Source organism: Ovis canadensis, chromosome 19, assembly GCF_042477335.2.
Source record: "Ovis canadensis isolate MfBH-ARS-UI-01 breed Bighorn chromosome 19, ARS-UI_OviCan_v2, whole genome shotgun sequence".
Classification (NCBI taxonomy): domain Eukaryota; kingdom Metazoa; phylum Chordata; class Mammalia; order Artiodactyla; family Bovidae; genus Ovis; species Ovis canadensis.
The window spans coordinates 67,465,684-67,489,835 of record NC_091263.1 but is presented as its reverse complement, the minus strand read 5'-3'; the positions used below and the strand labels follow the sequence as shown (position 1 = coordinate 67,489,835).

The window sequence follows — 24,152 nt, the reverse complement described above, 5'->3', positions numbered from 1 at the left end:
ACTTCTGACATGAGCTATCACCCTCTCTCTCAGTTCACTCCCTCTAGGGAAAGCCAGCCACCATGTCCCAAGGGTGCTCAGCAGCCCTATGGAGAAATTCCGTGTGAGAAATTTCGTGAGAGAAACTGAGGACTCCTGCCAATAGCCACGTGAGTGGAAGCTGTCTTAGCAGCAAATCCTCAAGTCTTCGTCAAGCCTCCAGATGACCGTAGCCCTGGCCAAAATCTAGACTTCATGAGAGACCCTGAGCCAGAATCATTCAGCTAAGGCACTCCTGGTTTTGGACCCTTCAAAAATATGGGAAAACAAATGTTTATCCTTTTAAATGTTGGGATCATTTTTATACAGCAATAAATAAATGGTAAAATAGTAAAAAGGAGGCACTTATAAAAATCAGTCTTAATTTATAGTGACATCTGGTGCCTATGCTTCCTTGACATATCCACGTCTCACACATATCTCAAAAGAAACACAATTCCCTCCAAACTTACTCATCTAGAATCTATCCATCCCTGGCTGCCTTAATTCCCCAGCTTGACAATGACTTCATATTTATCTGGAGGTCATTTCTCTATGCTGTTTCCTCACCCTGATCAGCCACTATGAAGACGTACACACACACCCAAACACACACACATCCAATCTACCCTGTAGGTCTTAGAGGGCGTGCGTTTCTCACCACCAATCCATGCCACATCTGGCCCCAGTTGTGCAAAAGCCGCACAGCTGGTCTCCTGACGTCCTACTCACCCGCGCCCAATCCATTTGATACACAGTGGTGAGCATCACCATCTGAGGAGAACCAGAGCATGCTGCCACCTGGCCCAAGTCCTCCAGAGAAGGCTGAGAGGGAGACCCCAGCTCCTCACAGGGCCCGATTAAGACCCTGGCGTGACCTCCCCTCAGCCAGAACCCCCACTCGCCCCCACTGCTCTGCTCCTCAGAGCCTGTCCACACCCTGCTTCGACCCCCTCAGACAGCACACGTGGCTCCCTCTGCCTAGACGTTTCCCCCGTCCAAACAACTCCCCCCACCCCTACGCCCCTGGACTCAGCTTCTGCTGTTCTCCCCTTAGCGCTGTTCTCCCCTTAGCGTGGCCTCTTTGTCTAAGGCACAGCCCCCTGCTGTTCTGTCTCTGACTGTTCCTTACTTACTTCACAGCATATCGTACAAGTTGAATCATTCGACCATTTGTTCAACTATACTTTATCTGCCCGTCGACTGACAGAAACATGGTTTACTGACAGGAGCTGCCACCCAAGGGGCTCCAGATTGGGGCTCAGAGCCTGACCCTTCAAGTCAGCCCTTGACGCTAAGTCACAGACACAGCTACAGACGCAGGAACTAGAGAGGGCTACAGGCGCCAGGCTCCCGCTTCTGAATCTCAACACAGAAACCCTGGGTATGCAGCCTGTTTACTTGGTGTGTATTTCTGCTCATTGATTCCCAGGAACCCTAAATAACTGACATTTAGGGACACTCATTAAATGTAGAAAGATGGACATCCTTGCCTCTGAGCTCTCAATCTGGAGGGATGAACAGATGTTTAAAGGGATACATTTCAGTGCGGCGTGTGGACTCGACAACAGAGACTGAAGGAGCTGCTGTGGGAGCCAGAAGGGGACGGATGCCCTGAAGGATGTCTGGGAGGAGGGTGGATAGTCCCACAGGGACTGTGAGAGAGTGGAAAGGACTATTCTTCTGGGTTTAGTTGAATGGTTTTCCGTGCTCCCTCCCCAAGTCAGGTATATCAGAACCACTTTACAGAACCGTCCGCTATCCCGAGCCAAGGGGTGATGGAAGAACATGTCCTTTGGCCCAGAACTCTAGTCTCCACTTAGAGTCATAGGCCAGGGTTCCAGGTGGCAAGGGAGGCTTACGGGTCACCCAGTCTTCTCACTCTTCGTCAAATGACAGACTGGGCTAGAAGGCGGCAGGGCTTCATCTCAGAGAATTTAGAGTGGAGGGGATCTGGGGGAGTCTGGGAGGAGACTCAACCAACTCCACAATTCAGGTTCCAAGCCAGTCTTGATGCTGCCTCTGAGAGGCTTGGAGGGGGGACAGTACCAAACAGGGGAGGAGGGAGAAGGTGTCAGGGGTCACCTGGACCAGACACAGGGAGAGAGGGCTGGCTTGCCTCCTCCCCACCTGCCCCTCAGAGCCCCCAGGGACCCTTCCTTGCACTGACCGGCATCAGGCCTTCCATAGTGTTTATCCAGGTGTATCCTCTGTGTGCAGAAAATACCTATCATCAGCCTTGCTGGATCCAAGGGAATGACTATAACCAACAGGAACTTCCAGTGGGACCAAGGTACAATGGGAGAATAATATGGCAGACTGGGGTCTTTAGTGGCTCACAAATTCTTTCCCATCCTCACATAAGGCCTGGACCCCAGAGTTGGCACACAGAGTGAGTTTTCTGATAGAAACAGTGGGGGAAATAGTGGCTAAATCTTCAAGCGAGGCCAGTCGCAACAGTCACACTATTTCAGCCAAATTCTAAATTGTCACATTTTATGTCCCTTGATCAGCGTTCCCCCTGGGGACACCCATTATTTTATGGTAATTTTTTAGGCTAGAAAATCTGGCCATGGGAGGCAGAGGCTCCAGGTAGGATTGAGAGGACAGTCTCAGAGTCAGCCTGCAGGGCTGGAGTCCTGCATCCTGAGACAGTCACCTAACCTCTCTGAACCCCGGTGTTCTCATGCGAACATGCTGTAACAGCAGCACTGAGCTTATAGGATTAGTGGGAGTGGCATTTGTGGCAAGTGCTTAAGACAGTACCTGACACCTAGTAAAGCTCAAAAAGCTGTCAGTTATTTAAAGAAAAGAAGAAATTAAGACAGACATTGTTCCCAATTAAACATAAGATAAGCACAGGAGATATAATACGTGAGCATGTGGGGATTTTTTCTCTATCAGCAATGGTAACAGAAGGTTCTTCGGGAGAACATCCAGCCTCTGAGTTAACAGAGAGGATCTGGTCATTAGAAGGGCCACCAAGACAGTGGAACTGCTTACAAAACTAGACAGTTCTCTGGGTTTCCAGTCACTTTCCCACCCTCACCCCCAGCCCCTCCTGCAGGACAGACTTCCCCAGCCACTTGACCATCCCCTCCCTGGCACTTAAGAAGCACAAACAAAGATGATTTATCTCCCCTCGACAGCACTTTGGACCAGCAGGCTTTGAGTTCACCCTTGGGCACAAGGGTGCCGCTGGGAGTAACTCACTAAGCAGGAGCAGGAATGTGCGGAGCCGGCGCCAGCAGACCCGCGCCTTGGACAGGCCGGCCCACAGGCTCTCCTTCAATTCCAGGCCGTGCGTAAAACGCAGATAGATGCGGAGTCTTTTGCCTGCATCTACATTCAAGCCTTGGCACAGCAGGAACAGACATAAACAAGGAGGCACTGCCCCCTCCCCCCCGCCCTCGACGTCCGCAGGTGCCACACACCCTCTCCCTCGCTTTCCCCACAGTTCCCCCCAGTTTCAGGAGCTGCGGCGCACTGACCCCCCCCCCCCACGCCCACCTACCCGTGATCACACTGCAAACCTGAACCCCTGCCGCGGCTCTCTGAGCGGAATCCGAGCCTGCCTGTTTACACCGCAGCAGCCACACGCTGCGGCCGGAAACGCTCCGACCACGGGAGCCTGCCCGCCTGTGTGCTAACGGGCTATATTTGTAAGCTGATAATATGATCTGTAGAACATGTGCTGATAAACTATCTATCTATTCTATGTGACTCAGCCCGGCATGAGACAAAACAGACTTGGGAGAGGAGGGTTTGGCACGGGGCAGCCGACAAGCTGGCCAATCTGAGCCCTACAACCCGGGATTATCTGCACCTCCCTCCAGTCGGCCTTGCCTTTTGACATTGGAAATCCTGAAGCGTGTTAAATAGAACAGGCCAGTGAAGGCCAAGGGTGGGTGCCGCGTTCTTAGCCCGCTAAACTAGGAACCAAACAAAAAGCAGGATAAGAAAGCCATATAACCAAGGAAATGTAAGGGCTGGTCTCCCCTACCCCTCTTCCCAGGTATTTGAAGCAACAGATGTCCAAAATCTTGGTTTCACGTTACATTTTTTTCTTAATTTAATTAAGAAATTAATTTCCTAAAACATATGTCAGTTTAGGTTCTGTCTAGAGATTTTACTAATTTGGCAAATATGTTTTCCTGACATCCAACATTGGGACGATGTGATAGTCACTTAATAAGCAGTTATCATGTCCAAGACAACCTCTCTCAGTGCCCCTTCATGGCGACAGTTCCTCATACCCTTCACCCTAAAACAGCAAAACACCTTCGTCTAATATATACATAAGAACTCAAATTAGAAAATAGTTTGATTTCTGAGGGACTGTTTTCTATATGGAACATTTTCTATTTATTGGCATTTTAATTAAGCTACCATTTTAAATGGTATACTAAGTTGACCTTGACATAGTCACTCAGTCCTGCCTGAGCTCAACGCCCTGGGTTCAGGAAGGCTGCACTAGTTATTGAATCCAAGTGATCTACCGATTATTAAGCCAGTTTTTCAAAATTGTTTTGTCCAACTTTTTACTTGTTTTCTGCAGATCTGATTTACCTTTCCTATCATTACCGAAAGTGGAAACTACAATCATAAAACTAACTGAAAGAAATCTCTCATACGTACGTATTTTCTTCCACAGGGATTCATCTATTAATTTACCAAATATTTATTAAGTGCCTACTATATTCCTGGAAATATGTTTGGTATTAAGAATTTGGTAGTGAATTAAACAGGATCTTGCCCTTTGGAATATCACAGTTTGTTGGAAGAGTGTCCTTCAAACAAGCATTTAAATATCCAACGGTAAACTGTGGTTAATGCGATAAATTAAAAAAAAACTGAGTGTTATGAAAAAGAATAATGAAATAATCACTGATGATCTGATCTCTCATATCTGTCAGATTTCTTAGTTTGTAAAATTTCTGGGAAACACAGCAAAAAGATGGCCATGTGCATGCCAAGAAGAGAGGACTCAGAAGAAATCAAACCTCGTAATGCCGTGATCTTGGACTTCTAGTCTCCAGAATTGTGAGGAAATCAATTTCTGTTGATTAAGACCCTTTATCTCTGTATGTATTATGGCAGTGCTAGCTAATATAATAAGTAAATAAGAGCATTGGATACAAGATCAATATAAAAATTAGTGCCACAAAAATGGAAGTAAAAGATACCATTCACTTTAACATTAAAAGAATAAATATTTAGGAATGATCCAACAAAACTGTATAATATCTCTATATAGAAATTATTAATAAAAATTTTCTTAAAGAAATTAAACAGCGCCTAAACAGATCTTCAGAGACTGGAAGACTCAATATGACACAGATAGGAATTCTAAAGGATCAATGTGCTTTTATCAAAATCCTGGCAGAAATTTTTAGAAATTTAGAAAATGTTCTAAAACTTAATTGGAAATGTAAAAGGTCAAGAATAGTTGCTATAAGCTGAAGTGTGGAAGGGAGATAACTTACTATGCTGAATATCAAGGACTTTTTAATTATAAAGCATAAAGCTATAGTATTAAAGACAGAATGATATTGGTATAAGAAGAGAGAATAAGGCATTAGAAAAGAAAAAAAAACCCACTTCACACAAACACATGAACAACTGATTGCTAATGAAATAACATGATAGATCAGTGTTATAGGAATGATCTTTTCAATTAGTGGTGCTGCAATGGAATACTAGACAGCAATTGAATATGAACAAGCTTCTGCAAATAGTATGGATTACTCTCACCAAAGAAGAGCAAAAAGAAGCAGATATACATGCACACTGATGGTTATAAAAAGGTCAAAACCATGGAAATCCAACCTCTGGGATTAGAAATTTAAAAAGTAAAAGCTCTGAGGAAGAGGGAGTGAGTGGTGGTTGTGAAAAAGCAGGAAGTGGACTTTTGGGGTTCTGGTAATATTCTTCTTCTTGACCTGGGTTGTGGTTCCATGGTTCTGAATTTGGAATAATTCACTAACCTATAACCTTAATTACCTGTGGACTTTTATCAATGTAGAACATACTTCATTAAAAAATTTTTACCTATTCATCTTATATTGTTGTATCAAATTCTCACAAATTCAGTGGCTTAATAGAATATCATTTATTCACAGTTCCCGTACTTCAGATATCTATCCTGGATCAACTGAGTTTCCAGAGTGGGGAGCAACTCAAAGTGCCCAGGGTCATTTGCATACAGGAAATCTTCTCCCTGGAGCACTTTAACGGGTCTCTGATATAGCCTGGGTTTTGTACTTTGGCCTCCCTCTGTCCCTCCACTTGCATTTCATCCATTTCAAAACCATTAAGAGCTGTGAAGAATGTCTGAATGCAATCTGATACAAAATCCACTTAAGAAGCACTTTAAAATGAGATCCTCCACGTCTTGTGAAACCAAGTGGGACCCCAGCTCACCTTCCCAAGTCCCTTCAAAGAGTCTGTCTGCCCATCTATCTGTCTGTCTGGGGCCACTGACCTCGACCTGGTCAGGGGGCCATCAGGAAATGATGGCTCCTTCCCCATCAGCAGTTTTTTTGATAACACTAAAATGGTACTTACTGGGCTCATCTTTTCTGGGGGAAGTGGGAAAGGAACAGGAGTCCAATCTAGGAGATCCTGTCTCCTCTAGTGTGCTCAGCAGAGTAACTATTTGACTAATTTGATTGAAAAGAGAAAAATTTTGGTGAAAATTCTAAACCATGGCCATGTTTAGAAGTCTAAATCAGAATTGCCCCTACCCTGACATGGTTTCTGGTAACTGCATCAAGACTATTTTGTCTTGTACATTGTGACCTCTCTTGAATAAGTTGCCCAGAATTCAGCACTGCTCAGAGTGGAGAAGGAAATAGCAACCCACTCCAGTGTTCTTGCCTGGAGAATCCCAGGGACGGGGGAGCCTGGTGGGCTGCCGTCTATGGGGTCGCACAGAGTCAGACACAACTGAAGCGACTTAGCAGCAGCAGCAGCAGCAGAGTACTTAAGATTCACTTATTTTTTCCTTCACTGTTGTCAGCAGGGAGTATTTTTTGTTGTATTTCCTAGCTCAGGCTAGGGGGCGCAAGTTGTTTTCCTTTGGAGCTTCTCAAAGACCTAGTCCACGCCCACCCCACCTTCTCATTTAGAAAATAAGGCTGAAAGGTAACATGTCAGCCACAGATGCGGCAGACGGAAAAAGATTTAGCCAAAAGGAAACCAGCACAGACAGACAGACACTGCTCTAGAGGTTGCAGAAGTGAGATTTCCAGAAGACTAGGTTTCTGGATCCCCTGGTGTGGGGGATCAGCATAAGGAGAGGGGCTGGTGAAAGACAAGGAAACTGGTAGTTAACAACAGAGTTGACAAAATGAGGGAAACTCCTGTTCAAATGCCCTCTCAGTACCACCTGCCAGTTCATAGGAAAAGAAATACAAGCATCCGGTAAACAACAATGCAAATCCAAACAACAAGGGGATACTATTTTCACAAACAGATTCAGCAAAAATTAAGATACTTGTTGTGGGATTTCCCTGGCGGTCCAGGGGTTAAGATACTGTGCTTCTGCTGCAGGGGGTGTGGGTTTGAGCCTCAGTCAGGAAGCAGATCCTGCAAGCCAGGTGGCGCTAGTCATTAAGTACTCACCTGTCAATGCAGGACATGTAAGAGACCTGGGTTCAATCCCTGGGTCAGGAAGATCCCCTGGAGGAGCGCATGGCAATCCACTCCAGTAGTCCTGCCTGGAGAATCCCATGGACAGAGGGGCCTGGCAGGCTGTGGTCCATTGGGCCTCAAAGAGTCGGACACAACTGAAGCGACTTAGCACCCTCGCACAAGATGCTTGTTTCAGCCAGCTGTGAAGGACCTGGGGATGTGTGGGGAAGGGAAGAAAAGGGAGGGAGAGGAAACCAGCGCAACCTTCTTGGAAAATAAATTTGGAAATGTTCTCCCTTTAACCAAGCAATTCCAGTGCTAGAAGTTTACTGGCTAGAAATATTCCCCAAAAGTCACCAGGATATACATTCAAGGGAGCTCACTGTAAATGCAGAAACACAGCAAGTATTTCTTGATGAGATAGTTTCTGTCTATATAGAAATTGATATGATATACCCTCCACCCCACACACGTACACACACACACACAAGGAGTCTCCTCCTAAGGCCTTCTCTGTCCCTCTTACCCAGTTTCTACAACAGTATAGCATTAAATTGGCTCATTTGAACAATCTTCCCTTCTGAGACTGCAGAGATTTGGGAGCAAGAACCTATTCTTCTGAACCCCACACAGAGGTCTGTGCAAATACAGAAGAGGTTTCCAGTGGCTATTTGCTAAGTTAACCGGTGAAAAGAGGAAGCCATGTACTTGCTGGTGAATGGGCAAGGGCTCCACTCCTGCCAGGGTGTCACTTGGGTTTTATCGGAAGCCGCTGGGTGCTGAGCTTGGTAGCCTCTACATCCCTCAGCTGAAGTTCCCCAGCCTGGCTCATTGTTCTTCTGGCCTGAGGAGACAATGACAGAGGGGGCCACACAACTGTCCCTAGGAATCCTGTGAAAAAGTAGGCTTTGACCTTAAACCTCATCATCGTGCTGCAGAAATGGCTCTTCTTTTTATTAACTATTTGAGCTTCCCTGGTGGCTCAGATGGTAAAGTGTCTGCCTGCAATAAGGGAGACCCGGATTGGATCCCTGGGTTGGGAAGATCTCCTGGAGAAGGAAATGGCAACCCACTCCAGTATTCCTGCCTGGAGAACCCCAGGGACAGAGGAGTCTGGTAGGCTACAGTCCATAGGGTCGCAAAGAGTTGGACACGACTGAGCAACTTCACTTCAGTTAAGGTTTCATTCTAAACGGTCTCAACCACTGAAACGTCGAATTGACTTTTTAAAGCTAAAAACTTATCCTACCTCCAAAGGTGTTTTCTTCCTTGAAACTGAGAGAGACACTGGAAATCTCTGTTGGGATTATTATTATTATTATTTTGCTTTGACTACTCTTGGTCGATTGGTTTTAAGTCAAATTCTTACTTGTATATTTTAAACACACACAACTCTCTTTTGCCCCAGTTTTTAATGCAAGACAACTCAGAGTGTTGTTGAACCCAAGTTCACGTGCCCAATACACGTTTAGGTTTGTTTGGCCTCCTTGTGCACCAGCACAGTGACTTGGGTTGGACGACAAGAGGGCAGTAGTGAACCATCCTGAGACCAGGGCCATCTGGTGCTGACAGAGAATGTGGGCTGCCAGTGACTGGGAACCCCCATTCCAGGATCTCCTAACCCCAGACCCTCCATGGGTCTCTAACACAGTAATTACTGGGCAGAGGCTGGGTGGCCTCTGTCAATTTCAGCAGTGACCGAGCAGAGGTGTCCAGTGACTGTCTCAGAGATGTCAATCAACTCCCCACCCAGAGACAGCAGCACAACTACAATCACGACTGTCCTTTCTCCCCCACTGAGCAGTGGGGTCACCTTTCATCACTGTGTCCCCAGAGCCCAGCCTTTGACCAGCAACATGGTAGCCTCATTAAATACTTTTTGAATGAACAGCCTATCGGTCCCCAGCCCAATACCAAATATCTAGCCACTCAAACACTTCAGCCCTCCCCTCCCCTTATCCTCTTCCTATCTTAAAACCTAGCCCAGATTCTGTCTACTGCATACACTAGACTTTCTCTGCCCTCTGTCCCTCTGGGGAACACAGATCTTTTCAGTGAGCTCCAGTTTTGGGGTATGCAGAGATCCTGTGTGGGCTGCAGGCTGAACTCACACCAGTCATGCAAACGTCGCCAGACTCAGGGCCTTGATTCTCTCCTGAAAATGAAGAGATGATTTCCAGGGGTTCTATTCCAAGTCCCAAAAGTTCCACAAGAGCCCCTTTAAACAAGGAAGTGTCAGGGCAGGGGTGGTGTCCCTCTGCCAGTTCTGCCACAGACCTGCCCAGCCTCTGTGGAAAAGACCTGTAAGTCCACAGATGGGAGCCATTGTTTCATCCAAAAAATGAGGCTAACGTTGCCAATGCTGTTATCTGCTTAGCACATTGGATTGTTGCAGACTGGGAAGCACAAGGTGTGCTGAGAATGTACTGTTCTTTCTTTAAGCCTCTGTGCAGCTCCTGAGTTATATGGTTGGCCTTCTCTTCTGCACTGCCCTCCTCCACATCCAGCTTCTAGAGCTTCAGGCCAAGTTCCTCATTCCCTCGGAATCTCAGAGTGACACATGAAACAAGTTGGAAGGCCACACAGGGAGCTGAAGCACAGCAGGAATTAGTCAACCACTGTGGGGTAACTACCAGCTTTAAGTAAACAGGCTGCATCCCATGCCACCATTGCTCTGATGGGGACCTACCTTCCAATAAAAATCATTTAAAATTTAATTCCCCCAAGAATTAAACCACTGGTGTAGAAGCAAATAACCACTCTTCTTTAGCACCTGTGGACTCGTCACATTCACACAGGTAGACAGGGATGCTGAAATGGTCTCAGATGCTGTGATTTGTTCTGCCGCGGGAAGGGGGCAGAGCATAGTCCTTAAAGAATGATACAGCCATTGACAAAAACTGCAGACATCAGAAACTGGCTAGAGCTGACTAGGCCCAAGATGGTGGAAGATTTGACTTCCAGTAGCCTCATTATGCAATGGCACCCCACTCCAGTACTCTTGCCTGGAAAATCCCATGGACAGAGGAGCCTAGTGGGCTGCAGTCCATGGGGTTGCAAAGAGTCAGACATGACTGAGTGACTTCCCTTTCACTTTTCACTTTCATGCATTGGAGAAGGAAATGGGAACCCACTCCAGTGTTCTTGCCTGGAGAATCCCAGGGATGGGGGAGCCTGGTGGGCTGCCGTCTTTGGGGTCGCACAGAGTCGGACATAACTGAAGTGACTTAGCAGCAGCAGCAGCAGCAGCAGCAGCATCCTCATTATGAGCTCATTGAAATATATTAGCATATGCGAAATGACACATCCAGTGGCACCATGACTGTTCTGAGAGGGAAAGCCAAAAAGGAGGCAGTGGTCTAATTCCTCAAAATAGATGAGATAATCCTCCCACTAACCACCCCAACAATTCAGTGCCGCTCTTGCCTTCTGAGATGGACCGCATTCTGCCTGTGGAATGTGTATTTCTGCTTTCACTTTACTATGGTTCACTCTTGAATTCCTTCCTACTCAAAGCCAAGCACTTTCACTTGGTGGCCCATCCCAGGAACTCACCTGAGACCTGGGGCATGACCATCCTTTCAGGCTCCATTATCCTGCAACTTCATTACAAAGTATATTAATAAATCTATACTTCTTACCCATCACTTTGCCTCTTACTGAATTCCTTCTGCACCAAGACAAAAAGAACCTGAATTTCATTAAGTCCTCAGAAGAGTGGGGCCATTTTAGTACTAGATAAAAGTTTCACATTTGTGCGCCTGGCAATATTAGGTAAGCGCAGGGGTTTCACTTTAGAAATTAGGCGTAGATGATTTTTAGAAACTACTCCTGACTTTAGGGGCTTCCCTGGTGGCTCAGACAGTAAAGAATCTGCCTGCAATGCAGGGGACTCAGGTTTAATCCCTGGGTCAGGAAGATTTCCTGGAGAAGGGAATGGTTACCCACTCCAGTATTCTTGCCTGGGAAATTCCATGGACCAAGGAGCCTGGCAGGCTATAGTCCACGGGGTCACAAAAAGTCGGACACAAATGGGCGATTAACACTTTCACTTTCACTCATGACTTAGGATGTATTTAATAACAAATTAAATTATCTGGAGCGCTCAGGTATTAGGTGAAAGTGTTACCAAATCCATCTCAGCAGCTCTTTGCTCTAGAGTCCAATACTGAGAGACAAGTGTTAGGTAAAAGGAAAGATAACCTTATTAAGGAAGCCAGCAACCCTGGAGAGACAGAGACTCATGTCACAAAGAACCAAATCCCCAGGTTTGCTCAGAGATTACCCAGGGATAAAAAGGAAGGGGCTATGTGCAGGGGAAGGGGCAGTCTTTTCTATCCAGAGATGACTGTCCCCATCACAAGGTTCCAGGTAGCCACCAGGTCTTGCTTGCGGTTGGAACAAATCTTTGGTCAGCTAGTACTGGAGAGTAGGGAATAGAAGTAAGACCTATAGAAAAACTAATCTTCAATCTTGATATGCATCAACAGCTTTCTCTATCTGCAGCAAGCTAAGCCAAGCTAATGGTAGAAGTCAGGCATAATGAAAAATGAAGAAATAGATTTGGAGGAGTTCCCTGATGGTTCAGTGGTTAGAACTTCATACTCCTACTATTGGGGCACAGGATTGATCTCTGATCAGGAACTAAGGCCCCAAAGCTACTCAGTGCAGCCCAAGAAAATAAAGAAAGAAAAAGAAATAGCCTTGGAATGCTGAGTTGCTGACAGTCCCTAGTTAGTGTCTTAATTCCTCAGTGACAACCCCCACTGTCAGATTTTCCTTCCATGTCCAGGGGAAAAGGGTGAAGAAGTCTTCTGTAATTTCAAGCTGTACATAAGCAACAGAGAATTGTTAGAGTGGAAGGATCTGACATGGTATAAGAAATATTCTCTGCTTCCCTCACATGCTCACTGAGACTCCAAAAGATGCATCTCTTTAGTAACGTTTTAAGTAATCATTTCACAAAGACTCATCATGCCAATTATGATCCCCTTGACTAGAAGATAAAATTCCAATTTAAGGATTCCTTCAAGCATGGACCCACTCCCAGAGGAAATTCAAGAAAGTAGGTTAGTAAACCCTCATCCACTTTGAAATAGGGAAGTATTGCGGGCTAAGGTCTGTCAGAGCCAAGTAGCAGGTTGTGTCAGAGTCATATTGAGTGTTTCAAGCCCAGTTAATCTTCAACTCCAGGGTCAGTTTTTTTCCCCCATTCTCTTGAGGCCAATTCTTGGAATCGTGCTGGCCAGACATAGGGCTTCCCTGGTAGCTCAGCTGGTAAAGAATCCACCTGTAATGTGGGTGACCTGGGTTCAATCCCTGGGTTGGGAAGATCCCCTGGAGAAGGGTACTGCTACTCACTCCAGTATTCTGGCCTGGAGAAGTACATGGACTGTATAGACTATGGGGTCACAAAGAGTCTGACACGACTGAGCCACTTTCACTTTCAGAGAATCAGTGCTGCTCAAGATGGAGCAGCTCACGTCATGGCTATAGTCTGGTCATCGTGCAGTTAGCCTTTTCCCTTTGGTGGCAGTTTTGGTATCTGCAGCACAGCTCAGGAATGTGCACCAGACACTTATCTGCCTCCTTCAGGGAGGAACTAAAGATTCTGTGACTCTATTGTCCTAATCATTAACTGCTTGAGCCTGCTCCTGTGTGACTAACAGGAGACAAGGGACACGGAGGCACTTTTTATACCTGGGAGGTCCCCAAAGAGTCCTGTTCTGTTTCAAGAGGCCTCAGGGCTCAGGGACAGGCCTCTCCAGCAGCAGCATCTGGAGCTTACTGAAATTACCAAATAAATACTTTTAGGGTAATACAGGACACAGCTAAATCGGGTTAATTCCGGTGGTGTCGTGGTGGGGAGGGAGGACAGGGCAGACTAAGGGGATGAAAGAGACTGCACATTGAGCCCTGGGAGACTGCTAAAATGCAATGAAACCCAGTGGCAAAGCTGAAATGGCCTCCCAGGCTAGACGGCCGTGTTTCTACATCCTTTTCCTGGAGCAGGCCTGGCACCCCTTGTGTAGACCGCTAGTGGCTGCGCCCCGGCCTTCGGTCCACCAGGAAGGCGCAGGCCCCGTCCGCCTCGCTGCCCGCCTCCCCTAGCCCACCCACCCGCCTGGCGCCGGCTGTGCTTCCTTCCAGCCTCGCTTGCAATTCAGGTGCGCCTGGAATTTACACCCATTCACTCCAGCGGGGGCAGGAACCCCTTCCTGACCCTGAACTTCTGTCCTAACCCTAACTTTCCCTGAGTCCTCACCTTTCCCTCCCACCCCCGGAGACACACCCTTCTCGAGCACGGGCTCAATACACCTTTCCTGGGAAAACCAAAAATGAAAGCAAATTTCGGGAAATAAAACAAAACATCAACTCCTTAGGAGACCCAAACTTGGTGTTTCGGTTTTCCTGATTAAAGCAATACTTTCCCACCACCTCAATACAGAAATTGCTTTGCCCTTTTTTTTTAAACAGCAAATCTGATATTTTTAACCCGAAACTAATGATACAGACATTAGGGCTAATTAGCAACAGTTTTACAAGAATGGCCTTTTCCATTCTCTTTGGCCGCCTCGCAGCCTCTCACCTCCACCCCGGAGTGTTTAAGCATTGTAATGCGAACGGGCCGCCGCCTCCCCGCCCACCGGAGGGTTGTCCCCACAACCCCGGGGCTTGCGACTGAGGAAGGCGAATCTCCCTGAAGGTTATAGTCCAAGCGTTTGTTAGGACAGACCCGTGAGGAGTCCCCTAGTTTCGCCGGACGGCCCGACTTCTGCTTCTAAGAACTTTGAGGGAAAGCATATTTCTCACCTGGGATATTTTTCTTTTAAAATGCTCTTTTTCACGTCAAGAAATTAACATTTTCCTGTGGGTGTTTTGGCAATGACTGTGAATTAAAGCCGGGTTAATATTTTTTTCCTTCTAAATTGTTAGGGGCCACAGACCAGAGGAAGATGGAGCGCTTCTCTTACAGGTATGAAAACCGATCTTGAGTGTGAACTTTTTATTACTAGAGTTTGCCAGCTTAGGAAACGTGTTCTGTACCTCTGCATTGTTCTATTTCATCTCATTCAAACCTTAAAAAGCTGCCAACAATGCTGCTGTTTTTCCAAAAGACCTGGAACTTAAAGTTGCATCTACCTTTTTTATTGGCTTTTAACATCTTCAGTCAGGTTACTGGCTCTGCCTATGACATGACTAGTGGTTTCCTCCTCTTTTGTAAGAACAGGTCAACATTACAACGAAATTTAAAATATACTTCTGAGAAGGTTGAAGTTATAGACAGGTTTTCAATATTTGGAAACCATTAAGAATAACGGGACATGTTTTTTAACCTTGAACATCTTTTAAATGACTGGTGTAAATGAAATAGTTTGTGAAATGTGATTCGTCAATGACACTGAATGTCATCCAGCCATTTAAAATTACTATGAAAACTAGGTGCAGGAGAAAAATATGTGATATAGAAGGCAGAAGACACTTAAAATTTTATGCATGTGAGGATACATATTGGAAAGAGCTGGAAATTAGTTGGACTTTATTCTCATCATCTTTCTTTGGGTTGTTAATATAAATTAATCATTTAAAAAGAAAGGAGTGGGGGGAGGAAAGTGGTGCTCTAGGATTTCTCTCCCTAGTGGCCTGTGGTGTTAACTCAAAGGGATTTTATTTGCTTTGTTTTGCTAATGGAGGTCTGATTTCCTCTTCCTAGTGTGATTTTGATCATGGCCTTTTCCAGAGCACTTGAACTGGGATTAGTCGCTGGTAAGAGACTTTGTTCTTTTGATCACTGGAAATTTTCAAGTGGCTGGAACATAGACTCAAGGAGTTAATTTTGTCATTCAGGATTGGGCGGCCTTGAACTTGCCGATCTGTCACAGGGAGAGCTGGCCTTCAGAGATGATGGCCTTTGGCCCCAAGAGGAGCCTGCAATTCGTCACCAGCCTTCCCAGTTTGTAGCATCCATGGGAATCCAAAAGAGTAAGACATACCCGCCTTAGATGTACAGTTTGGTATCTTTATCGTGGTCCTTTATGTGTTTTCTGAGTATCTTTTTTACACTTTCGCCTAAAAGAGTGATTCTGGAGCTGGGTAGAGGGATAGCTGGACTGGGTTTGATTCTGGGGACAATACAGGCATGCACTTCACACTGCCTTCCACCCCACCACAGAACACAATTTCTCTCGCAGAACACAAGTTTCCCTCACCTGATCCCACCACGGTGGGGATTCCAGGTACCACCACTGGCTTGGGCATGAAAAAAGATTTCTCTGCTCAAAAGCACAGGTAGCCAAAGGAACACTAAAAAGCAGAGTCTTATTCAGTGAGATTTACAATGTTTAGACATCTGCAAACACTTTGGGGAGATTAAGTCCTTACTGCCATATTAACCTTTTAAGAGAACTTTTCAGTCCCTCCACCTTTCTCAGCCACCTCTTCTTACATTTCAGGTAAGGAGCTGAACAGAACCTGCTGTTTGAATGGGGGAACCTGCATGCTGGGGTCCTTTTGTGCCTGCCCTCCCTCTTTCTATGGACGCAACTGTGAGCATGACTCTCGCAAAGAGTAAGTCCTTGAAAAAGGGGCTGGGGGCGGAGAGGGGAGGAGAAGTGGAGATTTAAAATCTGCATGTCCATTCATCCTCAGGAACTGTGGGTCTGTGCCCCATGACACCTGGCTGCCCAGGAAGTGTTCCATGTGTAAATGCTGGCATGGCCAGCTTCGCTGCTTTCCTCAGTCATTCCTACCTGGTTGTGGTAAGCAGAGGGTCCCCTCTTTTGCCCTCTCCGGTTAGTTAGTGGCCTGTGGACACTTAGTTACTAAGGGTCTTTCCTCTTACCACATGGCTTGCTGCAAGCTGTCAGTAAAAGGTCTGCTTGTAAAAGCATCGAGGACTCCAGATTGGATGTTCATCCTGGCACCCTTGATATTTACTTCCTCAGTATGTGGCTAGTTGTGCCACCTTTCAGGTGGAGAGTTACTTTAAGTCTACCTGACACTTTATAGGATGTGAAACTCTGTAGAGGAAAATAAACAAGAAAAGTCTTGGCCTCTTAAATACCAAGAGATGCTCTCTGCTGTTCCTTTCTTTGGGCAGGGGGACCCAGACAGACTCCAGGGGGGCAGCTCAGTTAGTGCCCACCCCAGAGTGGGATTGCAAGTGAAGGCAGCCGTCTGCTAATTTGCAAGTGAAAGTCGCTCAGTCGTGTCTGACTCTTTGCAACCCCATGGACTATACAGTCCATGGAATTTTCCAGGCCAGAATACTAGAGTGGGTAGCCTTTCCCTTCTCTAGGGGATCTTCCCAACCCAGGGATCAAACTCAGGTCTCCTGCATTGCAGGCGGATTCTTTACCAGCTGAGCCACAAGGGAAGCCCAGAGTGGGGTTGGGAAAACCCAACTTCAAGTATTGTACTTAAATTCCACGGGAGGATCTGAGCCCCCTTCTCCTTTCATTGGAGCTTTTTCATGGATCCTAAAAGGTCCCTGTACGGCACTCCCTGGTGATTGGTCTCAGAACCCTTTCACCTTATTGATTTTTACTGATTTGAGAAAAACAATGACAAGAAGGGCAGGGACATAAAGGAGAACAAGAAGAGAGGGTTTGCTCCCTACCCCAACCTAAGCCAGATTTCAGAGGCCACCCTAGTTCAGAGGCCTCTCCTAGTCCTGACCCTGCAGATGTTAGAAATTGAAAATATTCAACAAATTGAAAATGAAAACAAATGCTTCATTGAGTACAAGATGGGACACTGATCCAGGCAGGGATTGTCTTGTCTATTTACATTGGGTATCAGACCCAGGTGGGCTTTCCTGGTGGCTCACATGGTAAAGAATCCGCCTGCAATGCTAGAGATCTGGGTTTGATTCCTGGGTTGGGAAGATTTCCTGGAGAAGTCCATGGACAGAGGAGCCTGGCAGGCAGCAGTCCATGGGATTGCAAAAATTTGGACATGACTGAGTAACGAATACACTCACACAAATACACATAGACATCAGACCCAGGGTAGGTGATTGGAAGGTGTGGATGGATAGGTAGGGACCGTATTTTCTCCCCAGAACTTGGGACCTGAAATATGCTGCCTCCTTATCATTAGACCCCAACCAAGTTCTGCCACACACCAACAATTATAGGCTTCACCTGCAGGGTTAGATGCCCAGGTCTGAGAAAGACCAAGTTACCAGTGGGCCTGTGGCGTCTTCTGTCAAAATATTTTTTCAGGGGAGTCTGACTGCACGTAACTGGTAGGTACTGTTGATCCCATAAACACACTGCACTCAGTCTTGGACCCTAACTGCTTTGGGGCTCATGTGGATGAGTCACCCATGTGGGCAACAGGATAAAGTGCCAGAGGGATCTCCTTTAATGACCAAGTGTCTCTATCTTCCAGATGGCCATGTGATGGATGAGCACCTCACAGCTTCCAGGACTCCAGAATTAACACTGTCTGCATGTGCTCTTATGCTACCTGGCATCTGCATTGCTATACAAAGTTATTATTAACCCACATTTCTTTTCAACATTTGTCATGCAGATTTCATGACCTGTAAAGGCTGTCTCTCTAATGTCTCAACTGAGAGATGATAATTTGTTAGTTGCCTTGAAATAGTGAATAGATTTCCCTGTGGTCCCTAAAAAGATTTCCTTGAAGCGCCAATTACTTTCCTCTGCCCTGCCCTCTCCAAAAAACTAGTTAAAAAAAAAAAAAGAGTAAGCCATCTCTTGTGCCCAACTCCTGTGTTTCTGATACATGTAACTGCCAAGGGCTTACAAATAATTTCCTTTAAACAGATGAATTCTATATTCAGATTATTAAAGGTTACTCTCAATGTGGAACTGAGCATAAAGCTTTGAATGGAGTTGATTGACATCAGTTAAGATAGTATCTTGGAAAGGAAGGACCTGTGAGGGGAGCAGAGGAGAAGAAGGGGGCAGATATCCACGGTGAGAGACATGGTGCTAGAGTGATGGAGGTGTGCATATATCCTGGGTGACTAGGTAGAAAAGTGGGAGCAAATGGGAGAGATTTGAGAAAATAAAATGAATGTCTTGGTTGATCCAGTGGCTACAGAGAAGCAAGTTAAAAGGCTAAGTTGAAGGGCAAGTTTCTGTCATCTATAGGAAGCTGTATGAGACAAGGGCACCTGTTTTCTGAAGGATTTGTAAAAAGAATAAAAGTGAAAGTGAAGTTGCTCAGTCATGTCCGACCTTTTGCGACCCCATGGACTGTAGCCTACCAGGCTCCTCCCTCCATGGGATTCTGCAGGCAAGAGTACTGGAGTGGGTTGCCATTTCCTTCTCCAGGGGATCTTCCCGACCCAGGGATCGAACCCGGGTCTCCTGCATTCCAGCGTCTGCTTTAACCTCTGAGCCACTAGGGAAGCCCAGGGGAAAAGAATAAAGTCTCCTTTAAAAAAACTATCTAAATTCCCCTGAGATATAAAGATTGCTTAATACATTATGATTTCTCTATACTATGCAATTATTTCAATGGTGGTAAAAGAAGATGTTCACAGTATGTTTAGTTGTAAGCCAGTGATAAAACCATATATTGTAAAGCCAGTTTTAAAAACATGTATCTGTTCTGTCTAGTAAAAGTGGGAAGTACATTGACCAATGTGTGAACTCTGGTTATTTCTAGGTGGTGGCATTTTTCCTCTCACTTCTCTGTTTTCCGCAGTGAGGGTGTATTGTTTTTGTTTTCATATGGACCGTGATGACTACAACAGGCTTAAAGATAAGGGAACTGGACAGGCCAAGAGCTCAAGGTGGTGCCCAGTTTTGTTTGTGGCTTTGGTGTGTGTGCTCTGCTGTGAGGGACAAGGTCTGTTTCCATTATTTACATACTGTTGGATCCATAATTTGTGGTTTTCCAAATGAATGCCCTACAGATGCAAAATTCCAGAAGAGTGGAATTTTCTTTTTTGTTTTGCAATGTCCAGTGACAGAAGGTGAAATGGGATAAGGAAGGAAGCAGTGAGAGATACCACCAAGAGAGCTCAGAGCTGGAGAGGGGGCTGCCCAGTGGGGAGGGCTGGTCTGGCCACTTACTGGCAATGGGACCCAGTTTCCTAGTCTGACCCATGTTGGTTACTACACCACCGTGTTAGAATGAAGTGAACCAACTAAAACTCTAACACAAGTTCCTCAACAAATGTCACAGTTCTTCTCTACCTTCCTATTTACCACAAATTACTTTAAAACATTTTTAGCCCAGAAATGAAAAAAAAAAAAAGACTTCAGAGTATTGAAATAAGGCTTTGTCTCATTTCATGAAACTGCTATGATCCCTAAGCATAATGTGAACACTGTTGGGACTGTGTTCTCCAAACTTGGACAGTTCACATTCCACCTTATTTGGGCCACATCACCTGTGCTTTAAATTATAATTTATATTCAGTCATTATCATTTCAACTATTTTTTAAGTGTAAAGTTCAGTGACATTAAGTACATTCACACTATTGGGCAACCATCACCACCATCCATTTCCACAACTTTTTCATCCTTTCAAACTGAAACTCAATAACAACTCATTTTTCCTCCCCACAGCCCCTGGCAGCCACTAGTTTATTTTGTGTCCATGAATTTATTCTAGACACCTCACATAATTAGTCATACACATCCTTTTGTGACTGGCATATTTCACTTAGTATACTGTCTTCAAGGTTCACCCATGTGTCAGAACTTCATCTTTTTTTAAAAGGCCAAATAATATTCCATTATATGTATATACCACATTTGGTTATCCATCCATTAATGGCATTTGTTTTCTACCTTTTGGCTATTATGAATGATGTGACGTGAACATTGGTGTATAAATATATCTTCCAGTCCCTGCTTTCAGTTCTTTTATGTATAGACTCACAAGTGGAATTGTTGGATCATATCATAATTCTGTTTTAATTTTGTAAAGAACTACTGTACGTTTCTCACAATAGCTTCACCATTTTACACGTCCATCAGCAATGCATAAATATTCCAATTTTCCTGCACCCTATTGCTTTCTGGGCACTGCTTTTATTTTCTTTTTTTCATAATAGCTATGCTAGTGGGTATGAAGTAGTATCTTATATGGTTTTGATTTGCATTTCCCTAGTCATTGGTGATCTTGAATATCTATCCACTTTTTTTTAAGTGCTTTTTACTTGTCCAAAGCAATAGCATTTGTGAAGCCTGAATAATTTATACCAGTCCCTAAATTTTAAAGAACAAAAATGAATAATAATAATGTTCACCTGTATGCTATCTAAAATCATGAACCAAAAGAATATTCTGAGAAATGGTGTTCAAGGGGATGCAGAAGACTCTAGATTCTACCCTCAAAAGCCTTACAGACTTCTTGAAGTGTCCACATGGGAAACAATAAAGACACACCTGGGTCCACACTAGCTAGAAAGCATATTGCCCTCTGGCCCTGTTATTCCAAGTGGGCAGACTTGCCCTGGTTCACTCAAAACACTGTTGCTGAACCAGAGGTCTGATATCAGAGAAGGGCTTCTGAGTGTCTGCTTGCAATGCAGGAGACCTAGGTTCGATCCCTGGATTGGGAAGATCCCCTGGAGATGGAAATGGCAACCCCCTCCAGTACTCTTGCCTGGAAAATCCCATGGACAGAGAAGCCTGGTAGGCTACAGTCCATGGGGTCACAAAGAGTCAGACACAACTGAGCGACTTCACTTCACATAAGAACTCAACTTTAACCTTGGAATATGACCACCTTTAAAATACCATCTTTAGAATATTTAATGACCTGAAATGTGTAAAACACAATGTCAGGTGAGAGAGGCAGAGTATAGTGTAGCTTCAACTAGAGTTCATAAAAGGTAAGAAACATGAAAATATTGAAATGGTTATTTCCAAGTAGAGGTAAATTTTCATCTTGTTTTCTAAGCTAACTACAATTGCACATAATTGATTGTATAACGGGAAGTTAAGATTTTGTAAAGACTAAAGGCAAGAATTAGTTATCATGTTTATATTTGTGAGGTCCATGGAAGTATTCATGGGAGAGCAAGGCAGTTAGCCAGGGACAATTATGAAATTACAGGGGGAAAAAAATCGACTTCAAGATGAGTGGTTAGATGGAGAAGGGCTGTCTCTATTTCAGTGAAAATCAGGACAGATTTATGTGATGACAACGTCAATAAATAAAAGGAAGCTGGAGGAAACCACAGCACAGGGGGAAATGGTTACTCTAGGATGAGTCCTGGGTCAGATTCCCAGGAGCTGAGCTGTGAGTGTTCAGAAGGAGCTTCCTGGGAAGAGCTCCTGAAAACAACACTTTCGGGGAGCTGCCTTCGGGAAGAAGTTAACTGCACGGTTGCTATGCCTCAGAGATGCTATGTGTAACAGGCCTCAACAGATGCCGTGGGAGCTCCAGGGCTGGGATGGCCCTTCAGAGCTGTCTCTTGTTGAGGTAAGGGACCAGATCTTTGGACTCCTGAGTCAACAAGTCAGTAGGGAGGTTCCCCAAAAAGCTAAAAATAGAGTTGCCATATAATCAGCAGTCTCACTCCTGGGCCTATATTTGGACAAAATTTGAAAAGATACAGGCACCTCTATGTTCATAGCAGCACTATTTACAATAGCCAAGATGTGGAAGCAACCAAAATGTCCAACAGCTGAATGGACAAAGAAGATGTGGTGCATATATATATATACACACATAAACACAATGGGATGTTACTCAGCCATAAAAAGGAAACAATGCCATTTGCAGCAACATGGATGGACCCAGACATGATCATACAAAGTGAAATAATTTAGAAAGAGACAAATACGATATCATATCTCCTATATAAAGAATTTAAAATATAACACAAATGAACTTATCTATAAAACAGGCTCACAAACATACAGAAGACTTGTATGATGCAAGTAGATGCATCTTCATACAGAAGATGCCAAGGGGGATGGGTAGGGGAGGGATAGATTGAGAGTTGGAACTAGCAGATACAAACTATTATATTTAGGATGGATAAACAATGAGGTCCTACTATATAGCACAAGGAACTATAGTCAATATCCTGTAATAAACCACAAATGGAAAAGAAAAAAATGCAATATCCACCTTGGCAGAGGTACAGCTGGGCCTGTATAATACAAGCATCTCACAAGGAGGAGGGTGATAACTATGATCTGTGCCTCCACCCCTCCTTCTCTTTCTACTATTCCTGTCTCCCCACCCCTACTCCAACTACTGTGGGGGAAGAACCACTCTGTGAGCTGAATCCCCCCACAGGTCTCCCATAGATCCCATAACACTCCAACACCCTGATTTGTTTTCCTGTCTGTCTCCCGCACTGGTCTGTCAGCATCCTCAGCCCCTGGGTGCCAAACCTCCAGGGACTCTAGAGCTGCTCTGTAGATACTGTAGATGGAAGAGGGAGGGAAGAAGAGGGGTAGGAAGGCAGGAAGGGGACTGGTTCCTTATCGTCTCCTTTCTCATTAACAGCTGCATTAAAGACAATTAACACTTCTGGAGACCATCTCCTACATCCCCATCAAGAGGGAAGATGATAAAGACAGGAAAAACAGGCAGCATGCTGTTTGACAAAACTGACCTCAGTATGGGTCAGAGAAGAAGGCCCTCCCCAGCTGTGGTCGCTTCCAGGTGCCTCTGCAACTCCCAGGAGACTTGGCCCACCTCATCCACTAGGTCAACGCTGATCGGCGGTGGAGACGGGGGTGGGGTGGGGTGGGGGGAGAATGAAGAAAAGAAAGCAGAAGAGGGAGGTCACAATTCTTCTCCTAAGTGATGTAGCACTTCTAAGCCACACAATTATTTCTTACATTGAACGCATGATGTAAATTAAGCTATCACAGATTAACCCCAGTTGCACAGGAAGCCCTCCACGCAGTAGGAATCAGAAGACAAGTGTGATATTATCTAATTCCAGATCACTCTGGTTTATTTTTATTCAGAGAGAAAAAAAGCCAAGGACTACGGACTAGATACATTAGCATGTAATCAACGTCAATCAGAAAAACTGATATTATTATAGGATTTACCAGACTAGGCCATCAAAATAAAACCCATGTGCTATGAGAAGAAAATCAAATTTTGTCTGGAATCATAAAAAGTAAGATGTTTATTTTTCTGTAGTACTTGGAGATATTTGGATAAAAGGTGTTTCCCACTCCGAAGTGTATCCCAGTTATACAAACACATCCCAGTTATAAACAGAAATGTCAACTGCCCCATCCAACAAAACACAGCCTTGGTTAGATTCTTCGCCTAAGACCCTTCCCTCAAAGCTTGGGCTCTGTCTCCACTCAGAGTTGTTGATGGTCTTGGCTTCATCTCTGCCAGCCTAAGCACAGCCTAACCAAGGGTCAGAGTCACCCCAAGTCCAAGATTCCTTCCTCTCTGGGCAGGGGAAGAAGAGAAGTCCACAAAGGAAGAGAAAACTAATTGCCTTGTAACTCCATGAGCTTCTAAATGCCCCAAGTTAGAAGCACCAGGTAATATAGCAATAGCTGATGAGCACTCT

The 24,152-nt window shown here is 45.0% G+C and overlaps 2 protein-coding genes across 3 annotated transcripts in view; one reads left to right on the top strand and one right to left on the bottom strand.

Annotated features, from left to right (window-relative positions):
* The window catches only part of LRRC2 (leucine rich repeat containing 2), a 37,649-nt gene extending 33,879 nt beyond the window's left edge, over nucleotides 1-3,770 (bottom strand). The window contains exon 1 of one of the 2 annotated variants that reach the window (XM_069562285.1): nucleotides 3,533-3,770. The gene's annotated coding sequence lies outside the window, so the exon portion shown is untranslated. The remainder of the gene's footprint in view (nucleotides 1-3,532) is intronic. The other variant, XM_069562286.1, reaches the window with a different exon arrangement.
* Nucleotides 3,771-14,609: 10,839 nt separating this feature from the next.
* CRIPTO (cripto, EGF-CFC family member) lies at nucleotides 14,610-18,161 on the top strand. Its single transcript, XM_069562186.1, has 6 exons — nucleotides 14,610-14,629; nucleotides 15,368-15,420; nucleotides 15,502-15,636; nucleotides 16,107-16,221; nucleotides 16,303-16,412; nucleotides 18,049-18,161. Exons 1-6 carry the CDS (start codon nucleotides 14,610-14,612, stop codon nucleotides 18,159-18,161), a joined length of 546 nt encoding a protein of 181 aa, XP_069418287.1.
* The last annotated feature ends 5,991 nt before the right edge of the window (nucleotides 18,162-24,152 follow it).